The 26,739-nt window shown below is 43.0% G+C and overlaps 2 protein-coding genes across 4 annotated transcripts; both read right to left on the minus strand.

Annotated features, from left to right (window-relative positions):
* Nucleotides 1-193: 193 nt before the first annotated feature.
* Nucleotides 194-12,539, minus strand: LOC147216348 (putative C-mannosyltransferase DPY19L4). Of its 3 annotated transcripts, none has more exons than XM_086178192.1 (19): nt 12,163-12,539; nt 11,814-11,975; nt 10,479-10,600; nt 10,297-10,387; nt 9,441-9,562; nt 8,500-8,645; nt 8,095-8,218; nt 7,875-8,009; nt 7,513-7,644; nt 7,024-7,125; nt 6,843-6,916; nt 6,466-6,624; nt 6,097-6,216; nt 5,869-5,989; nt 3,644-3,700; nt 3,489-3,571; nt 3,212-3,344; nt 2,480-2,632; nt 194-2,210 (listed from the first exon to the last, which is right to left on the minus strand). In XM_086178192.1, the coding sequence occupies exons 1-19, from the start codon at nt 12,251-12,253 to the stop codon at nt 2,046-2,048; spliced, it is 2,292 nt and encodes a 763-aa protein (XP_086034318.1). In that variant the 5' UTR covers nt 12,254-12,539; the 3' UTR covers nt 194-2,045. The 3 variants fall into 3 exon arrangements, with proteins under 3 accessions (XP_086034318.1, XP_086034316.1, XP_086034317.1); XM_086178190.1 differs by having other exon boundaries at nt 10,479-10,603; nt 12,163-12,538; XM_086178191.1 differs by having other exon boundaries at nt 10,479-10,603; nt 11,814-11,972; nt 12,163-12,537.
* Nucleotides 12,540-16,800: 4,261 nt separating this feature from the next.
* kdm1b (lysine demethylase 1B) lies at nt 16,801-26,736 on the minus strand. Its single transcript, XM_086178102.1, has 21 exons — nt 26,566-26,736; nt 26,226-26,368; nt 25,063-25,184; nt 24,892-24,981; nt 24,676-24,787; nt 24,409-24,522; nt 24,282-24,320; nt 23,756-23,948; nt 22,613-22,797; nt 22,293-22,463; nt 22,129-22,203; nt 21,390-21,524; nt 21,139-21,310; nt 20,893-21,020; nt 20,652-20,783; nt 20,508-20,582; nt 20,045-20,161; nt 19,831-19,956; nt 19,564-19,686; nt 19,336-19,488; nt 16,801-18,358 (listed from the first exon to the last, which is right to left on the minus strand). The coding sequence occupies exons 1-21, from the start codon at nt 26,579-26,581 to the stop codon at nt 18,275-18,277; spliced, it is 2,505 nt and encodes an 834-aa protein (XP_086034228.1). The 5' UTR covers nt 26,582-26,736; the 3' UTR covers nt 16,801-18,274.
* Nucleotides 26,737-26,739: the final 3 nt, after the last annotated feature.

Genomic DNA, 26,739 nt, shown 5'->3' on the forward strand with positions numbered 1-26,739 from the left:
ACACTGGTTAATTCACCACCTGTTGCCATCTAGTGGAAGAGCATCTTATTGTTCTGCCTGTCACTGCACGCAGCCCACATAGACAGACGTACGAAGACATGCTTTCGCTGAATAAGTCATTTCTAGACCAATCAGGTGAAAGTGGGCATTTTTCCACGGCACAGTGGTTGGGAAACAATGCTTACAACAGTTCTGCAGGGTCGCTACAGTATGATTAACTTTTATGGCATGAATGACAACATGTCCATGGCCATTTGAAGAGACTTATTTTACATTTGATAGCAAAAGTAAATTAACCACCAAATACTTGAAGTAAAACATAAAAGTGAAGAAACGACCGAGACGGGGAGAGAAGAAAGGAGTCCTGTTTCCGGAAAAAGAAAGCTGCCAGTGTCAATCGCTTGATTCATGTAAGGCATTGAGATGAGGTTGGAGAACAAGATTAAATGAGCAGCTCAGGAATAAAATGTCTGTGGTCATTCCTTAAAAAATCCCATAACCCTTCCAGTCACCATTTACAGAATGTCTGAAGATGCTGGGACGCAAGCAAGCCAGTCCATCTGGACGTAGTTATTTAGATTGTTTTCAAAGGGAAAGGATAAACCCTATACATAATGTGATAGTATGGCAGATTTTCAGATAACTCCTCTGCAGGGTATTCTACAGCAAGGCCAGCCATCTAGGTGTCTCTAGGAGTCAACAGGACAAGGTCAGCAAATATGTCAAATATTGACAAACAAATGACACGCAATCGTACTTTTTGACAAGAAATAAAGGGACTGTAGCTATTCTTGTCTGAATTAAAGTTTGGGTCTGTAATCCATCTTATAGCTACACCATTTTGTCTTGAGAACGAAGCCTGATGGATTTAATCAGCCAATACTAAGCTGTCAGCATTATACCGGCATGAGCAAACATGTTAACAGAAATGAGAAACATCTGTCTGATTTGCTTTTATCACCATTCCCTGCAGACAGCAAACCAGATACCCAGATACGCGGTTTGACGTGGCCAGTGAGGTCAATATCAGGACATCAAATGCAACCTTGTCACTTGGATAGACGGCAGCCGATTCTGATATTGCATCGCATTGTCAAAACAGGACATAATCAAAGCTTCCACATACGAAGATCCACATTAAAACAGTTCTTATATGAATGTTCAGCAAATCTGAGGTCGCGTTGTAGTTTTTCACCATGAACATAATTTTCCTTATCAACTTAAGCATTATGTCTATCTGACATTCCCCTGGGTTAAAACAGCGATCCCGCACAGCTGGTTGTAATGGATTATTTGACTCAAATATCAGCGGTTTATCAGCATCAGAATTTGTTTTACTATCAAGTATCTGTATTCCTTTCCAAAAATCCACTCTTTTATCTAGGAGCCAACAGGGATTCCATATTTGGGTAGATGTCTGTCGGCAGAACAACTCGAACAAACTACCAAGCTCATTTTCACTGAACACTGTGAAGGCAGGGGAGCATACTGTGAAGAAGCATGGTCCGAAGAAGAATCTGATAACTTATAGGATAGTTTTCACATGATTTTTTTTTCGGGCTTTGACCTTTTTTCTGCAACACCATGACTCTTTGGGGAGTCATTTTCCTTTCCAAAAAATTAGCCAGCCAAAATGCAGTACATTAGGTTTGTGGCATTGAGTTGTGGCAGAGGTTTGCAGTGTGAGTCTGCTGTTGTTTTCAAAAACTGCATCAGCGGACACAGTAGCCTCACTCAAAAATGCATCGGTATAAGTATCAGTAACAGACAGCTTATAAAACTACAGTACAGGCATTATTATGGCAAATTTCAAAAACATCAGGGTCCATTTCCGGGCCCGATAATGTGCTCATTGACCTCCTTGCTTAAAATGTGCAGATCCTCAATGCCGCACTTGTGTAGTTTAACATCGCAGTGATGTGACACCTGACCACACACTGAGCCAGAGACATTTCGCAGTGCATCGGGTTAGGTCGGGGGTACGATATGAAGCAGAGGAGAAAGGCAGACACGGGATCGGTCACGTCTCATCGGGAACACTGCAGTCAGTACTGAAAGGAGATGACAGTGTTGACTTTGTAGACGTGGTACGAGCGGTTCCAGAAAACTCTCGTGAAGTAGTTTGTGTAAGGCGAGTAATTCTTTTTTATCTCCTGGCAAAATCGTCTGTGCTTGGAGAAGGAGTAAATCTCTCCCTGGTCATAAACCACCTGAAAGGGACAAGAATACATGGGACATTCCTTCATCTATAACTCATCTCAAGATCATGTTTCAAGATGCATTGATTTCATCAACAAGAATTTCAGCTGTTCCTCTGAATGCCTTCCATTTACCAAGGAACGCTCTGGTTCAGACTGAAGCCTTGGCTGACAGGTAACCCGCATATATTCTATTTTGCATTGCATGGTCCCAGTAACATTTACGTGGTCATTTGATACACTTTAAAATGATCTATTTTAGTAAAATGTGACAAACTCACATGTCCATTTGAGATGTCGAGCAAGTCTTTGATCCTGCAGCCCCGGTGGAACTCATTGCAAATGGATTCCTCAATAATAACATAGTTTGTCTTCTGAGAGGCCAGAATCTTGTAGATATCTTCTGCAGATCTCAATGCATAAACTTGATAAGTCTGCAGGGAGGAGAGAGTAAATATACATAAATCCTTTTTCTCTGGTCTCCCAAAATAATGTACAACGTTCTCAGGCGTCAGTCTATTTTTCTTAATCTGAATGTGAAATCCCAGTCCTTTGGATATGAAAAATAGGGCTGGGAAATATATGGCCTTATTCTGAAAAATCACCAAGCCGTCATATTGTGTCACGCAAAATAGTTTGTTATATCAAAATCTACAAGATCATTGTTCATCCACTGACATGAGTCATTGCCCAATTACCAAGATCTAGTACAAGTTGGAAATTACATGTAATATTATGGGAAAACAGTGGCATGCTTAAGAATAATAAGTGAAAGTGAATACTTCATTGTATCAGCGGCAGATAAGACTAACACATGTTATCAGCTGTTTTTAAATATTAGGCCATTTGAGTAAATCAATCAATTCCATGTGCCATAATTCTGTTGTGCATCTGTAAAAGTTCAGGCAATGAGAGACTGGGAGACTGGCAGGAGAACGCAGTATTCTAACACGCTGTAAATTGCGTTTTGTCTTTCACCAGCCAATGTTGCTCAGCTGTGTTGAGACACTCACTTCCTCACTCCTCCGCAGTAAGTCGATATCCGAGTAAAGCGGCAATGAGGTGACGGCGGAACCTGAACACAACTTCACAGTTCCCAGCAGCTGAGGGCTGGCAGCAAACACCGCTCCCACTGGGGCCTGCATTCTGGAAGGACCGGGAGACATTTGATACCACCATACAGGCTCAACAAAATAAAGCAAACAACATAAATGATGGTTAAGGGAAAAAAAAATGAAAGGCAAATAGAAAGAGACATGAGTGGAAAAGTATTTCTCCAAAGTGACTCACCTGATCCAATTAATCAGCTCAATTGTATCACCGTCATAAAACTCCTGTAAGTCTGAGAGCTCTGCCAAGACTCGTGGGCAGTACTGGCAGACAGAGGAGGGACAGAGTCAAGAGTTGTAATCTTGCTTTAACAAATAACAAGCGGAGAATCTCACCTCTCTCCACAAACTGATCCCGATGATGGTGGGAACCGCAGTGCTCAGAATCAGAGACTGAAAAGGAGAAGACGGCAGGAGAACGGAAAGAAGCGTCATGATCATACTGGATGAAGAGTTAATTCTGCGTGCGTATGAAACAGTAAATACTAAAATAGCACTGGAAAGAAATAGATCAAAGGCCATTCAAAAATTCAAAATGTCATATTTGTTCATTCAGATTCTTTTAAAGTGCTTCCAGAAGTGTATGTTGGAACAATGTTTTTTCTAAGTTGTTTGTTTGAAAAGGAATTCAGTGACAGCATCCAGGGCCTCCCCCGTTGCATAACAGGCAACATCAAATTCTATGAGGACAACATTGTCCCATCAAAAAAGGGCTGTTGTTTCAATAACAAGCCATGGATCAACAAGGACATCAGAGGCCTTCTTAATGGTTAAGGACCACCAGACCCTCAGGGCTGTCCCAAGGGGGGTATGGAGGAAACTGAGGGAGGCAAAACTCAACTATAATAAAAAAAGTTGAGTCTAAGATGGAGCAGAGTAAAATCAAGGGGGTTTGGAGGGAGGTGAGGTTGATGATAGGCTGTGGGAAAACCACGCCTAGAGCGGCCCTGATTTTGCTGCGGAGCTAAACCTTTTCTTCAATAGGTTTGACACCCCAGTGAGTTCTGGGCTCCCTTTCCCCTCCTCCTCACCTCCTCACATCTCTGCTATATGCTCTGCACCCCCCATCAACACCTTGCCCCCCCCGTCCTCTCTCTCTGCCCAGCAACAGCAACATCCAAGGACAGCTCCCACTCACCCTGCCTCACCATCTACTCAAACCCGGATGCAACCACTACCTGCCCCCCCTTCCCCCGCCCATCCACAACTGCCACGGACAGCCCCCCCTCCTCCACTGACCCACCCCTTCTCTTGAGCATGGACATGGCCACTACCAGTCGTCCCCCCGCCCACCAGGAACTCACACACAAAGCCCCCCCTCCATCCCTGAAGAACAACCTCCCCCCCACTACCACCACACCATCCCATTCCCCGAGCTCATACATGGTCGCCACCTGACAGGGGGGTCAGGCTGCCCACTGGAAGCTTCCACTGACAGCCCCCACCCCAGCCCCCTAATACATCCATTGGAACATTAACATACACACAACTTTTCCCCCCTACCCCCATCACCAGCAGCCCCCTCGGTCAGTATCCCCCCCACATCACTCCCCATCCCCCTGAACACTGACACAGACACCCCCACCCTCTCCACAACCACGGCCTCACGCTCCCCTCCAGCCAGGTGCAGAGGGAGTTCTCCAGGTTGAAGCAGAGCAAAGCCAATGGGCCGGACAACATCAGCCCCAGGGTCCTGAACGTGTGTGCTGGGCAGCTTGCTGGGGTCTTCCAGCACCTCTTCAACCTCTCTCTGAGGTTGCTGAAGGTGCCTGACCTCTGGAAGACCTCCTGCATTGTCCTTGTACCCAAGAAGGGACGTCCAGCCGAGGCTACCAGCCGAGGGCACTAACATCACATGCCATGAAGTTATTCAAGAGGCTTGTGCTCCAGCACCTGAAAGACCGGCCATCTGTTTCCTTTGACCCTCTGCAGTTTGCGTACAGGCAGCACATGGGTGTGGAGGATGCAATCATCTTCCCCACTCGTCCTTTTCACCCTTTTCACCTCCGACTTCCGGTACAACTCCAGCTCCTGCCACCTCCAGAAGTTCTCCAGTGACTCCATCATTGGCTGCATTAATGTTCATATTTATATTCCTATTTATTTACCTTTTTTTGACATTATAATCGTTACGCGGCTGTGGTAAAGGAATACCCTATGGATTCAATAAAATTTATCTTAATTCTTTATCACCTCAATAAGTCTGTCAAAAGCTTTCAGAGAAGATATGGCTAAAATATATATAAAATGCTGATGGACCACACTGTGAGAATTGATACATTTGTTTGCAAGTGAAATTTCAGGCAATTAATTACTTGCATTTTATCTCGCAGTCATGTTCCAGCAGGTAAACTGTAGCTGAATGTAGTTTGAGGCCCCTGGTTGAACATACAGCTCAACCTACTGGAGCTAATGAACTGTTGGGACGATGATATAATAAAATTATCCCTTTAGACATTAAGATTGCTACAGGTCATGTGATCTGAGCAGACAATTGTACTGTCCACTTGTGATGGCTTAGAGCTGTGATACACCGTGTGTTAAGGCGTCAGTCTACTCACCAGAAACACAGGGTGGATGGACTTCAGTTTGAGCCACTTGAACACGGTCATCCACAGGTCTGGGGAACACACCCCAAAGGCTGTGAACATGCAGATGTATGGGGTCCACAGGTACTTTATCCTGCAAATGAGAACATTGTTCATTATTTGAAAATAAACAAACAAACAAACAAACAAATAAATAAATAAAACAAACGACATAAAGCCGTCTCTTACTGGTGACCCTACCCATCAAACAACATGGTCAGGCCTCCAAAAAACAATGTGTGAAAAACATGAAAGATGACCTCGGGCTGTTCCCCTATTTGCCCATCTTCAAGCTTCAGCTTGGGTTTCTTTGGCTGACCACTGAAAGCGAGTGAAAAGCATTGTTTGACATTAAATCTTCATTCGGGCATTTCTACCAGTCACAAAAACAGCCCTCTAGAATAAAGTCTTCAAACTTCATATAGAGGTTTATTTGAGGCTGAATCACCTACAATTCATTAACTGAGAACATTATAAAATATGGAATCTTTGAATCACTAAACCCTCAGCTGTAATGTAATATTGGAAAGAGAACATGGAGCGCTCTGTTGTGGGATACAAGCCACTCACCTGAGTCTTTCATAGATGGTCTGCAAAGTGGACAGCGAGCAGATGGCAAGAACAAGCAGATAGAAGGGGAGAACTGAGGCCTGGGTGAGTCGCAGAAATAAATCCTGACCAGGTGTCTGGAGGCTTTCTTGGCACAGGAGTAAATTTGTGACAAAGTCTCTGCAAAAGAAAGGAGGACACAATTTCTACTTGAAAAATAAAATAAAATAAATCAATAAAACTACATACTATGGTACAAAATGAGGGGTAACCGTTCCTACATAATGAAAGTTGGGATCACAACATAAGGGAAATATGATTTCAAACTCGACCAACACTATTATTCATAATATATTGATAAACTGACATTGACTGCTGATTCATGTTTTGTGACTTACGTTGTTGTGTTGAGTCCAAATTTTACTTCAAGGAACTTCAATATGAAGTCCCCCTCACTTCCAGGTAAAACTTTCTGTTAATGAGGAACATTTTTATTAGACGACACATTAAAATCAAAACATTGGGTTATCTTGGAAGTGGCCCAACAGAACTGGCCAGCTTGTGTCCTGAGGATTTCACCTTGATCAAGTAACTGACTGTGATGCCGGTGGAGAAAACCAGGTGGAAATGTAGGAACAACTTCATCACTCTTGCCACGAGGGGTCCAATCTTCATTTTTTTCTACAAGACAGAGAAACACTATGTTTCTTTGCCTCTAAGCTTACCCCTATGAATTACATGTGTAGAGAGGTGCAGTATCAAATTACTTGGAAAATTATAACCGAGAGAAACTAGTGGGTTTCTCTCCACCAACTCTAATATGAATAAACTATTTCACTGTTCCACTGGAGATAAGACAGTATCACAAAAAAAAAAAAAAAAAATCAAATAATAATGCATTTTTAGGACATGTACCTTCTTCTTGGGTATTGGTAAAAACAAATGACTTCAGACTACTCAATTTATACCAATAAAAAGTTTCTCTCCTTTGACAATATTACCAGTAATTTGTTACAATTTGACACACCTGAATGTGTCAAATTGTTGTCTGCGGAAGCTGCTTCCCACCTGGAAGTATCTCACGAGCACTGAGCCAATCAGCAGGCTGAGGAGGGGCGAGCTAAGCAGGGCTGGGTTCTGGAACTGAAACAGGTACACCAGGAACAAGGAGCTCAGGTAGACCTTGTGAATGTCAGCCATCTGTGCAGCCAAAACCCAAAAGACCCAGACGGGGCAAAGACCGACACAAAGAAAAATGAACAAGGAAATGCTTTGTGAGTTAACAACAATTGCAGGCACAAAATCAAAAACTTGTAATTTAACAATGGCAGGGGAAAGCAACGTCCACCATTTCAATGTAAACTATAAATACAAACTCATATCAAAAAGGAGGAAAAAAAATCAAATCAAATTACAACAGACAAGGTTACCTTCCTAGGCGGCACCAGGTCAAAAGAATCGAGCAAAAACAGACAGAGCCCTTGAATGAAGAGCACGTAATGGCTGTGTTCCCAGACCAGAAGGAAGAAGAAGGTGGTGGCAATCATGGTCAGGTAGCAGAACATCTACAGAATGGGGGAAATGTTTTCAGCATATGAAAGCATGTGTTCATTCACCATCATTCACAAATATGTGTGATGAAACGGTAACCTCAGCAGCAGAGCTGATGTTGTTACACAGGAAACCAGTCAAAGCTGCCACCTGACAGGAATAGTAGGGAAGGGCCCAGTGGTCACGCAGGGGAACTGCATGATCCACTTTGATTGCATCTGGTCTGAAACAAAAATAAAACAACACAGAAGACAAAAAAACAAAAGATATGAATGTAGTTGGTGTGAGAGAGGAGGATATAGAGAATAGGGTTAGACGGAGAGGGTTGATTCACTGTGGCGGCCCCTGAAGGGATAAGGCGAAATGAGAAGAACAGAAAGCAAAGGCAGGGTGCCTCTAACAACCTGCTTATTATAATCTTACGTTTCAAAAAAAAAAAGATGAAACAAAAATGAACGAAAATTCCGAATATAAGATGGATGACAGTGTGAATGCATCTCTCACCTGTTAATAACATACCAGGCTACCGCCAACATGCCAGCCACCCAGGTGCCACTCATTACCCAGCTGCAAACAAACAGGGCCGTGGCGTAGAGCGCCTGGAGGCCGAACACGGCTCCAACATAGAAGTAGATTGGCTCCACAACATCCTGTGAGCAATGTGACAAAGTTGTCAAGAGACTGAATCCAAAATAAAAGGAAAATCTGTTTTCTGATGATCCGTTGTTACAGGGAGAACTCCGTGGTTTTAAGTCGGTCAGCTTTATTCTCATTACTGCCATATATTTCACAGAGGATTGAAATAGCATTTCTCGAAGACCCACGGCACAATTGTACAAAAAATTATAAATAATATATCACAGACAACAAGTTATGATGAGGTAGTACGGCTAGGTCAAAAAGACGAAGTGGAGGTGCAAGTGCTTTTTTAAAGTGAACACAACAAAAATGGCTGTGACTTGGATCAGTTATGAGTACATCTGTATTGCTAATGTGAGTCCATTAAGTTTGTTCTTTATGAAGGGCAGCGCAGTGGCTAGCACTTCTGCCTTGCAGCAAGACAGTCCCTGGTTCAATTCCAACCAGGGGACTTTCCTGCGTACAGCTAACATGTTCTCCCCTGTATCTTATTGGCCTGTGTTCTTCCACAGGTCAAAATGTGCAATATGTCAATTGGAGACCAGAAATTGATCAGACTTATGAATTAAAGAGTGAATAGTTATGCCTCTGTGTTGTGTAAATGAGTGAGAGTGGTAGTATGCCTCAATATGTGATGGACTGGCGATCTATCCACGGTGTACCCTCCCTCTCGCCCAATGACAGATGGGATACGCTCAAGACCCCCGTGACTGAGTGCGGGATGAGCGTTGTAGATACTTGATATAGACGCTCAGAGGACTATTTGAGTCTCACATGGAAAGACTTCAGTAAGCATGTTTGACAACCTGGCTGCCAGTGACTCTGTACATGAAGCTGGCGATGAGCTCTGGATACAGATAGAGACGCTCCACAGCGTTGATGGTTTGGCCTGAAACAGTCCTGTTGTCAACCATCAACTCATATAATCCTGAAACACACAAAGCCAATAAAATCAGCAACACTGAAGAAACCCTTGATTTGTTGGTTCAACATGACCAAGGATTATACTTTGCTCCTTCAGTGATACAGCACTTCAATAATATTATTGTGTGAAAATTTTAACTGACAACGATTCCAGGACAAGTAGAGGAGATGGTGCAGAGATTAAGGAATTAAACATATTAACATCATACAGGATGTTGTTACCCTGTGATGTGGTGCCACTGGTTTAAGTGCACATTTTTAATGTAGATTTTACACTCAATGGTAAAACAAAAAAAAACATGAATTTAATGGTGCAATCTACATCGTTGGATGCTCATTCATTTGTTTGTGGGTTTGTGAAATGCTTTCTGGAAGCAGCTGAATTCCAGACACACAGAAATGCTATCAGAAGACTCCTCTTTGTACCCATATTATGTAAAGGAAATGTGATTTTCTATACCCAAGTATGGTAAATAAAATATCCAAGTATCTTTACCAAAAGGGGCTGTGAGTATCCCTGTCCCTGATGTCCATTTCAGCCAAACTTAAAAACAGTTCCATTTCTAAGAAGGTTCGAATGACACAATGTGAATCTACACTGTTGTCTGATGTGCTGATAAAATGCCTCAGGGAGAGACGTTTTAAAATCATTTTCATTCAAATCACTTCATCATATTTGGTTCACACACAGCGTCTTCCAGTTCTCTTCTTTATGGGAAGCAAAAATAATGCAAGTACCTCTTTGAAAAGATGATGCTGTCAGCATGTGTTTGTAGTAGTAGTAATAAAGTCCACTGCCTCCTTGAAAGGTGATTTCCCTCTCCACCTCCTGTGATACCACATGGATAATAAAAGCTGATTTGTGGACACCAATCCAGCATAGCTGCCGAAATCATATCACTCACACAGAGATTACCCACCTGCCTAGTAGAAAACCAAAACTTTCTGTCATGATATGCGGATAAATAAGCTGCATACAGGATTCCACATGCTACGGCTGCCAGACAGCCAAAGAAGACCCTGACCAGGCGCTGCAGGAAACCTGCTGGGAGACACAAAAGCAGACATCACTTGGAAGGTACAATGAACGCTTTTAAAATTCCCTGACCTCCTCTGTTCTCATACATTTCCTGAGAAGATGAGCATCAATGTCATTTCCATAGTTACTGTGACACAGCATACTCATGTGTCCAGACACATTTGTGTTGAACTCAAACTTTCACACAGGGATAATGCAGAGTTTCTGTGAACCAAACGTTTCTAATGCATTGCTTCATTATTTCCTGCAACTTATAATTTATTCCCAATAATTCAATGGGAATAATTTTGCCTCTTTCAAGTCATTTCTAGAAAAAAAAAAAACTTTTGGTCATTTTAAACAAATCCTTTAACCTCTTCCTCTGGTCATTTATTGAAAATTCACACTATGTTTTGCTATTTCTCAGTCATTTTATGACAGTTCACTTGCCGTAAGAGTCAGGTGGGATTAGTGATAGAAGAGCATCAGCCAGAATTAAAGGAAAAGGTGTAGAAGACAGAGGTGTTACCAATGTTGTCTGGTTTAGAGACAGTTGAAATAAAGTACTTGTTTGCACTGTTTATGTTTCTCCGCAATGTTTACAGTTCTTTGAAATTATAGGCTTACTATTTTTCATTTGGTTTTTGGCTATCTATCTGGCTTCACTGTGGACAGCAAAATAAGAAATTCATTGTACAGGGATGCATGTTTCCAGACTGAACATATGACAATAAATACTTTAAATTTTTAAATAAAGACAGCAGAGATGAAGATGTCAGTGTTTTCTTTTGGGAGTCTGGATGACGAATTGAATTTAGAGATCCATAAGAGGGAGGGACAACACTTGTGAAATGTTCTGGAGATATTGTCAGACTGAGACGATTTGGACATGGACATAGAAAGGATAGGATAGGATCTGGGTAGAAGGATGCTGAGGTTGGAACTGCCAGGCAGGAGGACTGGAGGAATTTATGGATGAAATGAAAGAGGACATGAAGGTAGTGTAAGAGAAGATGATGCAGAGGAGAGGGTTAGATGGAAGAAAGTTATTTGCTGCGGTGATATTGAAAGGAAGCAGCCTGAAGAAAGAGAAAGGGAAGGCCCTCTATGAGTGGAATCATGGTTTGTTTCTGATAGTGATAAACATGTTAAACTTTGAGGAGTAGTGAAGAGAGTGCAGTCACAGCTGACTGTGTGTCAAACTGCTCCCAACATTCAGACGGTACAGAAAACATACTAGCAGGAGCGGTCTTGGTTGTTTTGTCTGACGACTCGGGTTCCCTGGATTCCACCTCTTCACGACCAGGGTCCTCGTCTTCACCTTCATTTTCAATCTGTCTTTCACCTGCATCCTCCTCTTCCTCCTCTTCCCCCGGTGTGTTGGGGTCACTCACTCCTGCTTGGTAAATCAACGATATACACACACAGCCTGATTAACAGCCAAAATGTGCATTTTTCTGTTCGTGTGGATAATCGTGAATTGCCAGGGTGCGTTAACCGGTGCCGGCTGCTTCTGTGACGGAAGCTAATGAGCTTGGTGAGCCACATTACTTCAGTTAGCAAAAAGCTAACTTGGCTAAACTTACGTTTAGTCTGTAACGCCGGTTCTTTAGTCTGCCGTTCCTCTTCCTTGCCTGCCTCCAGTCGCTCTGTTTTTCGACACTTTAGCCCGGTCATGACGAGCAGAAACTATTCCACAAGGAGTTATCTTTGGTAAGACAGCCGCATGCTAGCTAACGGGTAGCTAGCTAAACCACCCGGGACTTTTAATGCCAGGCGAACGGGGCGAGTGACAAGTTCGTGGTGCCAGCTTCCCCGCGGGATTCTGCCTTTTCCCGTGGGTTTCTCGCAAACTGGTGGCGGAGGCGGCAACGGCTAAGCTCCTTGCTCAGCCTCCGCTGACTGGGCGGAGTGGAGATGATAGTGCCGCCGGGTTGTGACCATCGCTGACCGGCTGGGGGGCGGGTGAGTAACCTCTCATGGCGGATGATGGAGGCACGGAAAGCAGCGAAGAAGAAGCAGAGTGGAGCCTAGAGTAACACTGCGTGCCCGTCTGAGAACACCCGGCAAAACTTTTACTTTTATGTATTTTAGCTACAACGCAGAAGTCACCCACTCTTATTCTCTATTTGATATACTTTCCAGTGGCTGAAAACTAAAACAAACTTTGTATTAGTTCGTGGAGTATTTCCCATTTCTCAGCTAATAGCAGTGCTATTTAAGTGTACCTGCTATTTACTTGCAAATGCTATTTGATTGTAATTGTAACTGCACTTGCTAATTGCTATCAACTGTACTTAAGTTTTAGGTTCACATATGTAAATTAATTTACACATTTCTATTTTACAACTTCACCAAAATAAATAAGAAATGAGTCGTATTAGAATACCAACTTCACAAATACATTTCTGACACTTGATTTTCTACTTTTTCATCACATAATCAGTAATCTCTCCTTTCCACATGTTTACTTCACTTGCTTTATTAAGGTATGTGTAAAACATATAGATTAAGCTATGAATTGATAGTCAGAGTCACCTAAAACAATGAAGTGCATAAGAATATGAAATGAATAAACTGAACTTGAAAAACCAACAGCAGAGGAGTTTGGGAGTACTTTTTGAAAATAAAACAAAATACACAGAACAGAATGCCCTTTATTGTCATTTTACTGAATGTACAAGACTGGAAAGTTTATTCTTTCAGTGCAAACAGTGAGCTGTAATAATCCTTCAAGACTGGAAATTGACTATAGAGAGGACTATGCAAACAGTGCAAGACAGTGCAAACTGACTGTAGAAAAATAATATAAAAAGTTTAAAAAGTATTGCACATGTAAACAAGTATTTCATTGATTATTGGCATGATTATGCAAAGGGTGAGATATATTGATTGATTTATGCCAGAGTTATGTTGTTGCATGTGAGAGTTCAAGGGGGCGATGGCTTTTGGAAAAAAAATGTTTTTGTTCTTGTTTTGATGCAGCTGGGAACCAGGATGTGAAATGTCCTTGATGCTGTTCTGACTGTGGGGTCAGTATGCAGTTGGAGGAAAGGCTGGGCCAAGTCTCACAGTCTGAGGTCCGTTGGTCAAAAAGTCCTTGATCCAGCTACATGTGGGAGGGGAGAGGCCAAGCGTGTCTAGTTTGGTGGTCCGAATATCCGGGATGATTGTATTGAAGGGCGAGAAATAATCAAAAAGAGTATCCTGGCATAGTCCTACTATTGCTCCAGATGGTTCAGTCCAGCGTGTAGTGCAATGGCGATGGTGTACTTTGTGAATCTCTTTGCCTGGAATGCGAACTGGTGGGAGTTGAATGAAGGGGGAAAACAGTCTTTGATATGCTGGAGAACCAGTCTCTTGAAGCACTTCATAATAACAGTTGTGAGGGAAACAGGGCGATGGTCATTAAGGCTGGTTGTGGGTGACATTGTTGTGACTGGGATGATTATAGTGGACTTCAGGTAGCTGGGGATGACTGCTTGGCCCAGGGAGAGGTTAAAAAACCTGCAGAAAATGACACAAACAAAAGGCACATTGAAACCGCGGACCTATCTGCATGATGCTTCATCAGAATATTATTTTTGGGCTGTCCTTCTACACCCGCCCCACATCACACATCCACCCATAATGAACACGACAGCCACACCCATTTACCAATTATTAAATTGAGGTCAAAATTAATGAAACAAACAAACAAAAATGTATTTTGGCTCCAACACACCTGTCCGTAATTGAGAATGGCAGTGGACCACGAACCATGGTGGGGGAAGATGACAGCTGGACCTAAACATATTATGATAGGTACTAGCAGGCCAAGCAGTATGTGGCTTTGGTGGTCGGCAAGGCAAAACCTCTGGTGTAAGAGGAGCTCAGGGAGGCCAAATACAGTGGGATCACACTCCTCAACCTCCTATAAAAAGCCTACTCGGGGGTGCTGAGAGGAGTGTCTGTTGGGTCGTTAAACTTTGGATCCAGGAGGAGTGGTGTAGTTTTTGTCCTGGTTGTGGAAAAGTGGACCAGCTCTATACACTCGCCAGGGTCCTCAAGGGAGCGTGGGAGTTTGCAGTCTACATGTGTTTTGTGGAAGGCATTCAACCACGTCCTGCGGGGAATCCTCCAGATGGGGCTCCAGGAGTATGGAGTTCTGAGCCCTGTAATACAGGCTGTTCGGTTTCTGTATGATCAGTGTCTGAACATAGTCTGCATTGCTGGTCGTAAGTTGAGATTCATTTCCAGTAATGGTTGGACTCCACCAGGGATGCCATTTGTCACTGATTCTGTTCAGAAATTTTATTGACAGAATTTCTAGGCATAGCCAGGATGGCAAGGGGATCCGGTGTGGTGGCCTCAGGATTGGGTCTTTTCTTTTTGCAGACGATGTGGTTCTGTTGGCTTCCTTGGATCGTGATCTCCAACCCTCGGCTTGCAGCAGAATAGGAAGCAGCCGGGATGAGGATCAGCACCTCCTAATCTGAGACCATGGTTCTCAGAAGTTCCAAGTATTTCTGGGGTCTTGTTCATGAGTGAGGGAAGGTTGGAGTGGGAGATTGACAGGTGAATCGGTGTAGCGTGAGCAGTGATGTTGACTATGCGTCGGTCTTTCTTGGTGAAGAAGGAGCTGAGCCAAAAGGTGAAGCTCTCGATTCACCGGTCAATCCACGTTCCTACCCTCACGAGCTGTGGGTCATGACCAAAAGAATACGGTTGAAGATCCAAGTGGTTGAAATAAGTTTTCTACGCAGGTTGTTCAGGCTCTCCCTGAGAGACAGGGTGAGGAGTAGAGTCCCTGCTCCTCCGCATGGAGAGGAGCCAGACGATCTGGTCAGGATGACTCCCGGACGCCTCCCTGGTGAGGTGTTCTGGGCATGTCCATCCAAGAGGGGGCCCCGAGGAAGACTCAGGACATGCCAAAAGGTCTACGTTTCTAGGCTAGTCTTGGAACACCTCAGGAACCCCCCGAACAGTTGATCCTGCTCCTCCAGCTCATGGATGGCAAGTGCAGCTCACTCTGCCTCTGCCTGTTTACAGGCTAATGGAGGATCCGCTGAACCTGCTTGTCCCTGCCCATGTGTGACTTTTATGTTGATTTGTTTGCTTTCACCGTTTGAAAAGCTGTTATTTGGATTTATTTCACTTTACACACTCTTCATTTCATTTACATCTTGACAGGATTCGAAACATCTGAACTTTTTGTCCATGCTTGAACTTCATCAATAAATTCATTGAACATTGATCATTTTCCCTTTAAAACATATATCCCGTTCTTCTTTTCCCCAGGTAGTAGCCATGGCAAAAGAGAATTGTGTGACTCTGCTGCTTCCTTGCAAATGCAAAATATTTCATAAAAGAGCATTGTACCTCCCGTTTGTATCCTATGCTTTGTATCAATCCCCATGTTTTTTTTGTAAGTTAAATACCTTGTTTAGTTTAGATTTTCTCTCCTTTTGTAGCATCTGTTAATTTAACATTGCATTTACTGACGACCTGCAGACTGCTTTTCAGTTGCCAGCTGTTCAACCAAGGAGGGTTCAAGTTCTACCATTGGACTTTCATCATCAGTATGCGTATATATATACATATATATACACAAAATGTCGAACACACTGCATTAACTTGTTGAACTTGCAATTCTTAGCTTCTTGAAGCTTCTTGAAGTTTTGTTATCAGCCTATCCAGTGAAATTGTATAACATGCAGTCAACATGAAAGTCACAACAATTATTAAATTATAAACATGTATTTTCCCCCCGAAAATATATAAATATTTACTTTGGGTGGAAAGATCAAAACTCAAATATTTGCGAACAACAAGCCTTTAGGTAGCTAAACGTTCTTGACATGTATGAACTGTAAAATTGCACCAGGTACGTTGGAACGGAAATGAATCTATGGTTTATGAGAAATGTTTAACTGCAGATGGACAGTTTTATTTCTTGGTGTAAAACTGTCCATCTGCAGCAACACACAAGATTCGGACATTTACTGTTAACTTTTGGGGGCTGTGATTTCTGTGTCGCTGACTTCCATCAAAGTCTGACTTTCTCTCCAAACCAAAACATAACCCGCTGATAATTTGGAATAAATACAATTGCACATTAACCCCATTTCTGCCAACAGTTCCTCACCAAATCTTGAGGTACTTCCACAGAACGGCACTGTATCACTGTCCCAATTTCCTTGATGGATCACAACTTCTATGTGACAAACTTAAGCAGATAATTATGGCAGTTCGTCGCTCAGTTTATTACCCACATACAAGATAAATACTCAGCACTGTAATGTGTGACAAACAGGACACGGTCTTCTGGATGTGTGGATCCAGACAGAGGTATGACAACCTACATGTAAAGCTTCGTTAGTCAACATTATCCAAAGACAGATAAGACATTGTTGTGCTGTTGCTCGACCACAAATAATCGCTCAGGTATGAAAACAAGATGAATATTTTTTTGTTTCATTTGGTTGGTTGTGTTTCCCTACCCCATCCCCACACCCTCCAACCTCGGTCAGATTTTCAGTCATTTTCAGTCCTGATCACATCCCTGAGAAAGCAAGGGAGCAGTCTGGTGTCTTCTCATCTTACGGTCCAACAGGAATTGTTTTGAACACACACACATTTCCTTTCTTACAGTTTAAATCAATTACCGGTCATAAATCAAAAGTGCTATCGTATCAGTACTCCTACTGTGTTTTTTTAAGCACAAGCGCAGTTTGGATTGGTTCAGGGGGCTCACAGGACCCTCCTTTACCAGGGGCAGAAATGTAAAAATTTAGAACAAACAATTAAGCTGTTACATTTTAGACTGATGCCACTGAGAGGACAGGACTGAACAGAAACATTTAGTGGGGAAAACAGGATGAAAATGAGTGAAAACTTAAATAAAAATGAGAGAAAGTCCAAGAGAATGAGAAAAGTAAAATAAATAGACAACTTTATAATCTCAAATAAATTGAAATCTTTTTAAAGTGTTTTAGGTCTGTCACAAGTGTGTATGTAAGGAAAGTTGAGAATATAATTTAATATTATTACTTTTTTATTTTTGTGAGAACCCACCCTTGAAGTTCAAACTGCGCCTGTGTCTCTAGGCTTTAACCCACCGTCTGCACGAACACATTAATTACAAAAATAACGCACAAGCAAAAAAAAAAAAAAAAAAAAAAATGGTAGAAATGCAAATAAAATGCTTGTTGTTTTTTTTCCACCGCAACACAACCTCTACACGGTCGACCCCAGGACATTAACCATAACAGTTGACAGTTAACCATTGATTCAACAAGCATCCAGTTCTCACAACATTTTCTTACCAAGAAAGAAGTGCGTAGGACATTGTTCATGAAACTCAAAACAAAATGTATAATCCTGTTCCCAGCACGTTCTGAACCGTATGGTCATTATCCATCACTCGTGGCTTGCTACGTTTCATGTTTCAATTTTTTGCATTTTGTTGCCGTTTTGCCCGTTGGCAATGTTACTGCTATATTTAAAAAAAAAAAAAAAACCTTGAACCTGTTTTTAGTATTAAGATAGAGGCCCTTGTTTGACTTCATTATTGGAAAGCGACTGACGCCACCTTCACAATCACAGTTCAGTGAAAGGTCATTTATCTGGAGCGATTCTGGTCTGTGTGTAACAGTCTGAAGCTCTGCAGCAGCCGTTGTGTCCATGCTGGTGTGTCGAAGAGACCCGGGACTGAGTTTACACGGCGGCCATCTTGCTGGCCTCTCTGACTCCACTCAGATAGGCACCGGTAACTGTCTGAGGAAAGTGTCTGTTGGTGGCCTGGTGAAAGGCATGCAGGGATATTGTGAAAAAAACACAATACATCTGTTAGATTAAAAAAATAAAAAAATCCAATTTACTTCAAGGAAAACTATCTGAAATGATATGAAACAGAGCCTCAGTTTTATATCAAGTTATCAAGAGCGGGAGGTTGGAGCTTTAATCCTAATCGATGTGTAGGTATATGCATGTTAATGGGTAAATGCTTTCTAGTGTAAAGTGAAGAGCATTTATCTAGGTTGTGCTTCCAAAATGGTTTGTAAAATGATGTATGTCATACAAATCTAACCTGAGTGTTGTCTTCAAATTCCCTTTCAACACCTATACCTGGTTGCAAGAAAGAGCTAAAAAAAATCCCTTCAATTTGATCAATTTTTTTTTAAATCACTTGCGTAAATCACTAAAAGAATTTCTTTAGGATGCCACAAGGGAAAATTAAAAATTCTCAAAGTGCATCCACAGTCTCAGAATGTTACATCTTTTGCATATCTGCAATTGCAGCAATGTGTCTCTGCATTATGGAAGCAAATAATGATCACATTTAAATTTAAAATGCATTAGCAGAATGCCTGGTCATTTTCAGAATGTGGCTGCATAATTTGTCTGCTAACTAAATAAGAATAAGAACAAGGATAAGAACAACTTTATTTATCCCGTAGGAAATTGTTGTGCCAGAGTCTCAAGTAAAGCATAACAATGGGGTAAAAGGTCATCAAAACTGCATTTTCATTTTCTTCTTCCAGAATGTTCATTCTCTGACTTAATCCAAATTAAAATCAAAAGACATTTGCGATTTCATTTTAAAGACCAACCCCTTCAAATTTCAATTTGAAATGTCAAATCTTAATTTGAATTATGATCGTTATTTGCTTCCATACTGGATAAGTACTATTGACTGCCCTTTTTTCTCAGGATGAATGGCAAACATCGCAGTAGTAAAAGGCAGGCCGTCGACCGGCACGTAAGCACGTCGTTACCTCGCCGGCGAAGAAGAGTTTTCCCTGCATGTCCTCGGCGAGGATGTCGTAGGCCTCCCCGCTGCCCCCCATTTTCACAAAGCTGTAAGACATCTGGGACCACGTGTCCTTGCTCCAGTGTGTGACGAAAGAATGCAGCGGCTCCGGCACCTCCTGCCAGACACGGGAGGCGACGTCAACGGTTTCGGAAACTCACACATACACACAGATGTCTTGCGAAAACATTACCTGTTCCTTGAAAAGTTCACGCAGCACCTTCATGCACTCGGCCACAACCTCCTTGTCCTCCAGGTCGGTGACGGAGGGCACAGCGTCGCCGGTGATGACGGACATGAGGACGGCCTGCTTCCCCTGCAAACACAAGCATGATCAGGAGAAGTGTTTCCTGGTTTTATTGCTTTTAGATCTTCTGTTAGGGGAAAAACTGGATATAAACAGATCTGTAAGATCGTTTCGGTCGGAGTGTGATAGCTAAAAGAAAGAGGAAAAACAAACCTGTGGATTCATGTCGTAAAAGACACTGAACATGCCTCTTTTGTCGGGACCCGGCGGGATGTGACCAAAGTAATCCGCCCCTTGAATTTTGCTGTCCCAAAATCGATATGGAAATTGAAGGGCAATCTGTCGGGCGAAAGCCACAATTATACTTGGCACGGGGTAGGTCTGCTTTTCAGCTTCTGAATGTTACGATAACAGTTACCATAGTTACCTTCTCTATGATCCCTGCTCCCAGACTGTGGATGGCCTTCAGCTTCCTCTCGGGGAGGGGAGGGTTGAACTGGATCAGGCTCTTCTGGAGTAGCGTCAGTGGGACGGTCACAAGAACCTGAAAGAGAAAAGAGGTCAATGCCGAAAATAATGTTGCACCACCTTCTGACACGGAAGGAATGCTGATGAGTTTCACCATCTGTCTGGTTACAACAACACAAAACTAATGAAATGATTAATACATTCATTCACTGTGTTTATATTATGATTCATAATCATTCTCCTTTTAACGCGTCATAAGCACTTTCTCTTTTACTATTTTATTTTGTGCTCTCAACCCCTAATTTCCTAATTTTGTACAACACACACATTGCTTTAATAGCATTTTGTTTCATTGCAATCATTTACCACAATGCGCTTCGTGTTGCGCTTGGTTAAAATCCAAATCAGACCGACCGATTTACCTTCTTTGCCGTCCACTGAGACCCATTTGAGGAAGTCACTTTGACAAGGTCACCTGAGTAATCGATGCTCTGAACCTAAAATAACGACAAGAAATCATTATTATAATTATTGTTGTTTTTAAAGCGTAGAGGGCGAACACCCACCGGACAGTTGGTCTGAATGTCGAGGCCCTCGGCCAGCTTGTGAAGCAGAGCGGAGTAGCCCTGGGTGAGTAAGGTGTGGTCTCCTGAGAACTGGGCGAAAAATTCATTGTGGTCCCAGGATCTCGCAGAGACCTTTTATGAAACGTAACAACATAAACAAAGAAAAAAGAATTTACTGATGTAAAGTAACAAGAGGAGATTTAAAAAATGCAGTCAAAGTGAGGGTTTCTCTTTGGCAGACCTGGTTTAAAGTGCTCCCGCAGGCATATTCCAAGTTGCTGAGATGAAACTGAAGCACCTTCTCCTCCAGTTCACTGAACTGGATGCCAGACTCCTGAAGAAAGTTCTTTTTAACTTCTTGGACTTTTTCTGAAGAATACAAAAAAGGTGAAAAAAAAAAAAAAACGGAGAAACCTTTTTTATTTGAGCTGTTAAAAGAAAATGCGGGAGTCTTTCAATAGAATTTCCCGGTTGATGTTTTCTTCACCTCCCAGCGGCGTGTCCTCGCCCTGTGACTTGTCCTTCCTCCATTCTGACACGACATCCAGAATGGCGTTGAAGTGAAAGTCCATGCGTTTGTCGATGGCGGGGTCAGTGGCCTGCCCGCCCTCCTGAAAGAGGTCGCACCTGTCACCCAGTTTGTGCATCTTGATGCCCATCTGCAGCGGAATGGTGAAAATGTAATCATAAGACAAACATATAGGGTTTCATTTTTTTCTGAAGACTTTGAAATCTCACCTGTTCACACATGAGAGCGATGGGGTTGTTCACGCAGCCGTTCACGATCTGAGCTCCCCGGCCAACAGTGACGCCGAGAGTGGTGTCGTCCCACACGCGACCTCCGATACGGTCTCTCGCCTCCAGCACCACCACCTGCACGCAGAAGCATCCTGACGCTGCATTACTTAGCATTCGCTTCCGATCTGAAGAATACGGTCCACTTTCAGCTGCTTCTCCTCTTTTGTGTCTAAGGAGCGAAGGAGCTGAGCATCACTGGTCACAACGCGCTCAACCGGTGTATCCAAATTATTCATTCATTTGCTCATTCATTATCTACACCACTTATCCTGCACTTCTTAGGTCCGGTGCGCCAATCCAAGCTGTCATTTGGCAATAGGTGGATCATCACACACTGATCACAGGGCCACATAGTGACAAACAACCACTCACCGTTTCATTCACACCTCATATAGAGACATACAACCACTCAATTTATAGATCATGTCGAGACAGGGTATAGGGTATCCAATGAACCTGCATGTTTTTAGACTGTGGAAGGAAACCGGAGAACCTGGAGGAAACCAAAGAGGAGATCATGGAAACTCCACACAGAAAGGCTACCAGTCAGAACCATGGACCTTATTGCTGTGAGGAAGAAGCGCCAACCACAGTAATCACTTATTGTTGTGGCATCTTTTCTCCTCCAAGCAGAAACCCTTCTGTTTGTATTTCATCTAAGTGAGCCGAGCACTCTTACCTGAGTGCCAAAATTCTGCAGCTGCCGTGCAGCCGCCAGCCCCGATGCCCCCGCGCCGATGACGATCACATTCTTCTGCAAAGCCAGAAATTGTTTTTCCTCATTGTTTTTGTCTGACTATCTAGCACGTTGTTTAGAATTAGTGATGAAAAAATCAAACCAACCAGGCGGTGCTTTTCGGGAAGAAGAGGTCGTTTCACTGTCAGCACACCCGTGTTGATTAGACCTTTCCTGGTCATGAAGTGGAGCACCCGATCCATCTCCTGCACACAGCGCACACGCACCAGCCCCCGGACAATGATGTGCAGGGCGCAATTCTGGGAAGTCAGTACCTCCTTTAAAAAAAATAAAATAAAAAAAAACTTCAGTCATGTTTGCATGACTTGTTAATTCTGAGAAACACAGTTAGAAGGGAAAAACTGCAAAGTGAAACTAGCTATGTTTGTCATGGGTCCAAATACAAGTCAACACAAAAGTGTAGTACCTTGCAGTTCTTGTGCCAGGAAGCCAGAATGAGGTTCCGCAAAGCCAAATACATGGTGGGATCCCGAGAAAATTCCGGGAACTCATAGAGCTCATCGAGCTCCATCATGTCTGGCCTCACACACAGAGCCTTGCCACACTCATTGGGCTGGTAGAAGGGCTGGAAGTACGGACACATACCTGGAACTGAGAGGAAAAATGCTAGGATAGGAGCACTGTGTTACGCCGCCTGAAAATACTCTGTTGATAAATGTTTACATTGAATGGAGGATTTGGATGATATATTCACTGTGTCGAAGGAGAATTGTTTTTGTTTTTTTTCTGATGTCTTTAATTTATATAAAAAATATATATTGAAAATATTGTGTTGCACCGTATTTTGAAAACAAGGCATTCATTTATCAACTATTGCTTATCCTGTAGTCATGTATTTGTGTTGTGTGTGTGTGTGTGTGTGTGTGTGTGTGTGTGTGTGTGTGTGTGTGTGTGTGTGTGTGTGTGTGTGTGTGTGTGTGCATGTGTGTATAAACATTTATTTATTTATTCACTACACGGCACATTGTGTGGTCATATACTGTATGTGTCATACACACATACACATCTGCCTATATAAATATATGCAGAAATATGTATATGCATATACACATATCCAAGTTTGTATACATATATAGTCTCCAATTAGCGCACTGCCTTTTTTTGCACTGTGGGAAGTAACCGTCAGGACCGAAACCTTTTTCATAATGAGGCAGAAGCGTGAACCACTGCACCGTCTCAATTTAAAACAGTATATTAACAGTATTTGTTTTTATTTCTCAGTAAGCGTTTGACAATGATTTGAAAGTATCTGTCCTCCTCTGCTCTAATCTGAAACTCTAATGTTCATCGACCCTCATGTTTGTCATTCTTTTTCTGTCTTTGCAGTCGTAAAGTACATCAGCGCAGAAAAGGCTGGACTGCATGGCATCTTGGATGACCCTTTGGACACGTTTCAGTGCACAACAATAAAATAAATAAATGAACAAAACATAGTCCATTCATTTTGTTGTTCAGATTAAAATCAATATGTTGGTTCAATATTCCCGTCTCCATGTGACAGTGGATATCACGTACTGAACACACGACAAGAGCCCAATCAGAGACTTACTTTGCGGCTGGACGGCTCTGCAGTGATCTGCCCTGAGCTCTGCCTGCGACAGGTTGCCAGGGGAACCAGACGGGCTCATGCCGACGCAGTCGGGATAGTAAGCGGCGAGGAAAGGGCTGGCCGGGCTGTCTTTGAACAGCGGAGGCAGGATCAGCATGGAGTGCCACCAGCTGTCGGACACCTCGGCCACTCTCTTTGGAAACGAAGCGACACCGCAGCGTTTCAATTGAAGAGCAAATTCCAAGTGAAACCGTTCACAAAATTCAGGTTTTTAAAAACAGTCCTTCTCCTGGATTTAAGGGCTGTCAAAATGACCTGTTTCACTTATTATAAACACTTGATTAAGTGAGGTGAATTTACTGAGTAATTTACACGCAGAAAAGTAGCAAAGAAAATGAAATTATCAGTCACAGCTGCCAATATCAACAGCACTGAGATAAATTAGACAAAGTCAAACAAAATCTGATATATTTAATGTTCATAAAAAAATGTGTAATTCTTAATCCTGCACAGATCACAAGCTTACCAAGTCTTCCGGTTGGGAGCACTGGTCGGGTCCCTCACTCTGTATACGCATGCACAAACACATCATTATTTTCACAAAATAATAAAGGAAAAAGTCCCCACAATGGACCGCCGAGATAATCAATGACCTTAATGTTGTTGAATTTCATCCCACAGCGGTACGTCGCTGCCAGGGAAGAAGTGAGTTGGATCTCCTTTGTCAGCTGACGCCACTTCTTGCAGTCCGGCTTCGTACACTGAACCTGAGATTGTCAAATAAAAATGTATATTACAGCCTCAAGGCCCAGGCAGACTGATCCAGGATCTGTGACCAGGAGGCTTTAGACTGCCCTTTATGCTGGGTCTGTCAAATTGTAAATATACCAAAAATATTTTTCAAGAAGGGTTATTCTTACCCAAAAGGGCAGCTGCTGATCGGCCATGAAAGCTTTCAGACTTGGTTCACTCTTCCCGTTACTCGTCCAGACTTTCTTCCATGTCGAGAAAATCTCGTAGCCATCTTTGTGACTGGCAATATGTCAGGAAAGGAAAATCAATGCTGGCATCGATTTCTCGCGTGGAAATAATGTCGGTGGGTGGGGGGGGGGGGTCCTTTCCTTCGTTCTATTTACCTTCTGTAGTAGTGATCGAAACATTCGTTGCAAAAATGCTCGCCACAAGACAAATGGTACCAGCGGGAAGTGTATCCATTTTTGGCGCATCTGAAAAGAGAACCTAATTAATCTTCTCCACCTCTTCTTTTGCAAAATGACTGATATTAATATTACCAACAAATTATTTACCTCTCAGATGCGCTGGCAAAACAAACAGGATACGTGGCAGAGCAGCCGGCCTTCTCGCATTTCCTGTACTTCTTCTCTGATTGGTCATCCTCCTCTTCCGTATCCGTCGCTTTCCTTTTGCTCTGGAACGCAGTGAGAACAGCGGTGACCATCCTATGCCCACCCCATCCCAAGGCGTAACACTGCTCAGGTGACATCATTTTGGTTTTCAAGCCATTTTGGGGGCTTCTTTATGGGGAACACCTCTTACAGATTTTTAAGGTGACTTAAAAATCAAGTGGACTTGAATTTAAACCAGTGCAGTATCAGATATGACATGTGAATGAGAGTCAGTGGTTATACAGTATGTCTCTGTCAGACATCTGAATGAACAGGTGAATGGTTGTTTGTTGCTATAAGACGTGTGAATGGGGGAATAAATCCCTGCATGTTGCTATAAGTCTGTATGTCTCTGTAAGATGTGTGATTGAGTGAACAGATGTGTGTCTATATCGGGGAATGAGATACTCTGCCGCTATTTGACGTGAGAATGAGGGAGCGAATGGTTATTTGTCTCTATATGAGATGTGAGTGATCAACTGAATGGTTGTGGATCTAGATATCACACATGAAATAGAGAGCGAATTGTCGTATCTCTGTAAAAGACGGTTGAATGAGAGGGTGAATGACCATATGTCACTGGCCATGTGATTGATCCAGGGTGAACCCGGCCTCTTGCCCAATGACAGCTGGGCTATGCTCCAGCACCCCCTGCAACCCCGACTGCAGGACAAGCGGTATAGATAATGAATAATGATATTGTTGTATTGTTGAGCAGTGTCCTGCTATTTGAGGTTGTTTGTGTCTGTTTTTAATTCCACTGAACCTGAGAGATCTCTAAATTTCGTTGCACTCTGTGTACTGACATTAAAAGTCTTGAATCCTTGAATGAATGTAACAGCTTAAAGTGACTTCTCTTTAAAATATACATACATTTTGATTGAGGTGATTACAGTGACAACAGTATTGATAAGGGTACAAGAATGAGAGGACACATACACACACAGACACAATGGGATGCCCCATTGTGTCTGTCTGTGTGTGTGAAGGGGGGGTTGGGGGATGCGACGGAGGGGCGTGGACGAGCTCAGAGGACACGAAGCGTGGGACGCGATCGGGTTTACCTGCCCAGGTGGAGGGTTGTTGGTTCGTTTCACACGGACGTTGATCTGCCTGCCGGAGGAGCGCAGGGTCTGCCCGTCCCCCGGCGACTCCCCGGAATTCCTCTTCTTAGCTCGCCGGGCACCGGAGGCATTACCGGGATAGTCTAGCAGACACACAGGCACGACATTACACGGGCTTTTGAAAGAAAACATGCCAGTCAAAGGTGTCTCTACAAAACTACAAACAGGGAGGGGGAGACAAATTGACGGCAAACAGCGAGACACCTTTACGGCAGCCATAAGAATGACAACTGTCACATTTAGCATTTAGCAAAAAGCGGCGGCGCCGGTGGAAACTGACCTGCGTCCGACAGCATGGCGTCTTTTTCCGTCAAACCCGGACTCCGAGGACGTTTATCTGAACTCCCTGATGCTTTAGAAAGATTACATCTGTCTCCCTTTTATTGTTGAAGTGTGTGTGTGTGTGTGTGTGTGTGTGTGTGTGTGAGAGTGAGGGGGGGGATCGGTGCGCTGT

The sequence above is a fragment of the Fistularia commersonii genome, chromosome 30, assembly GCF_037954325.1.
Source record: "Fistularia commersonii isolate RoL2024-O1a breed Wild chromosome 30, RoL_Fcom_v1.0, whole genome shotgun sequence".
NCBI classification, from domain to species: Eukaryota; Metazoa; Chordata; class Actinopteri; order Syngnathiformes; family Fistulariidae; genus Fistularia; species Fistularia commersonii.

Excerpts from the sequence above, each read along its gene's own strand:
- LOC147216348 (XM_086178190.1), bottom strand. The coding sequence starts at position 12,253 with ATGACCGGGCTAAAGTGTCGAAAAACAGAGCGACTGGAGGCAGGCAAG. Across the intron at positions 6,217-6,465 it reads ACCATCTATGAAAGACTCAG|TGGTCAGCCAAAGAAACCCA; the intron begins GTGAGTGGCTTG and ends ACTCGCTTTCAG. Across the intron at positions 3,572-3,643 it reads GGATCAGTTTGTGGAGAGAG|TACTGCCCACGAGTCTTGGC; the intron begins GTGAGATTCTCC and ends TCTGTCTGCCAG.
- kdm1b (XM_086178102.1), bottom strand. Across the intron at positions 22,798-23,755 it reads CAGAGCCGTCCAGCCGCAAA|TTCCAGGTATGTGTCCGTAC; the intron begins GTAAGTCTCTGA and ends TTTTCCTCTCAG. Across the intron at positions 22,464-22,612 it reads CCTGGCACAAGAACTGCAAG|GAGGTACTGACTTCCCAGAA; the intron begins GTACTACACTTT and ends TTTTTTTTAAAG.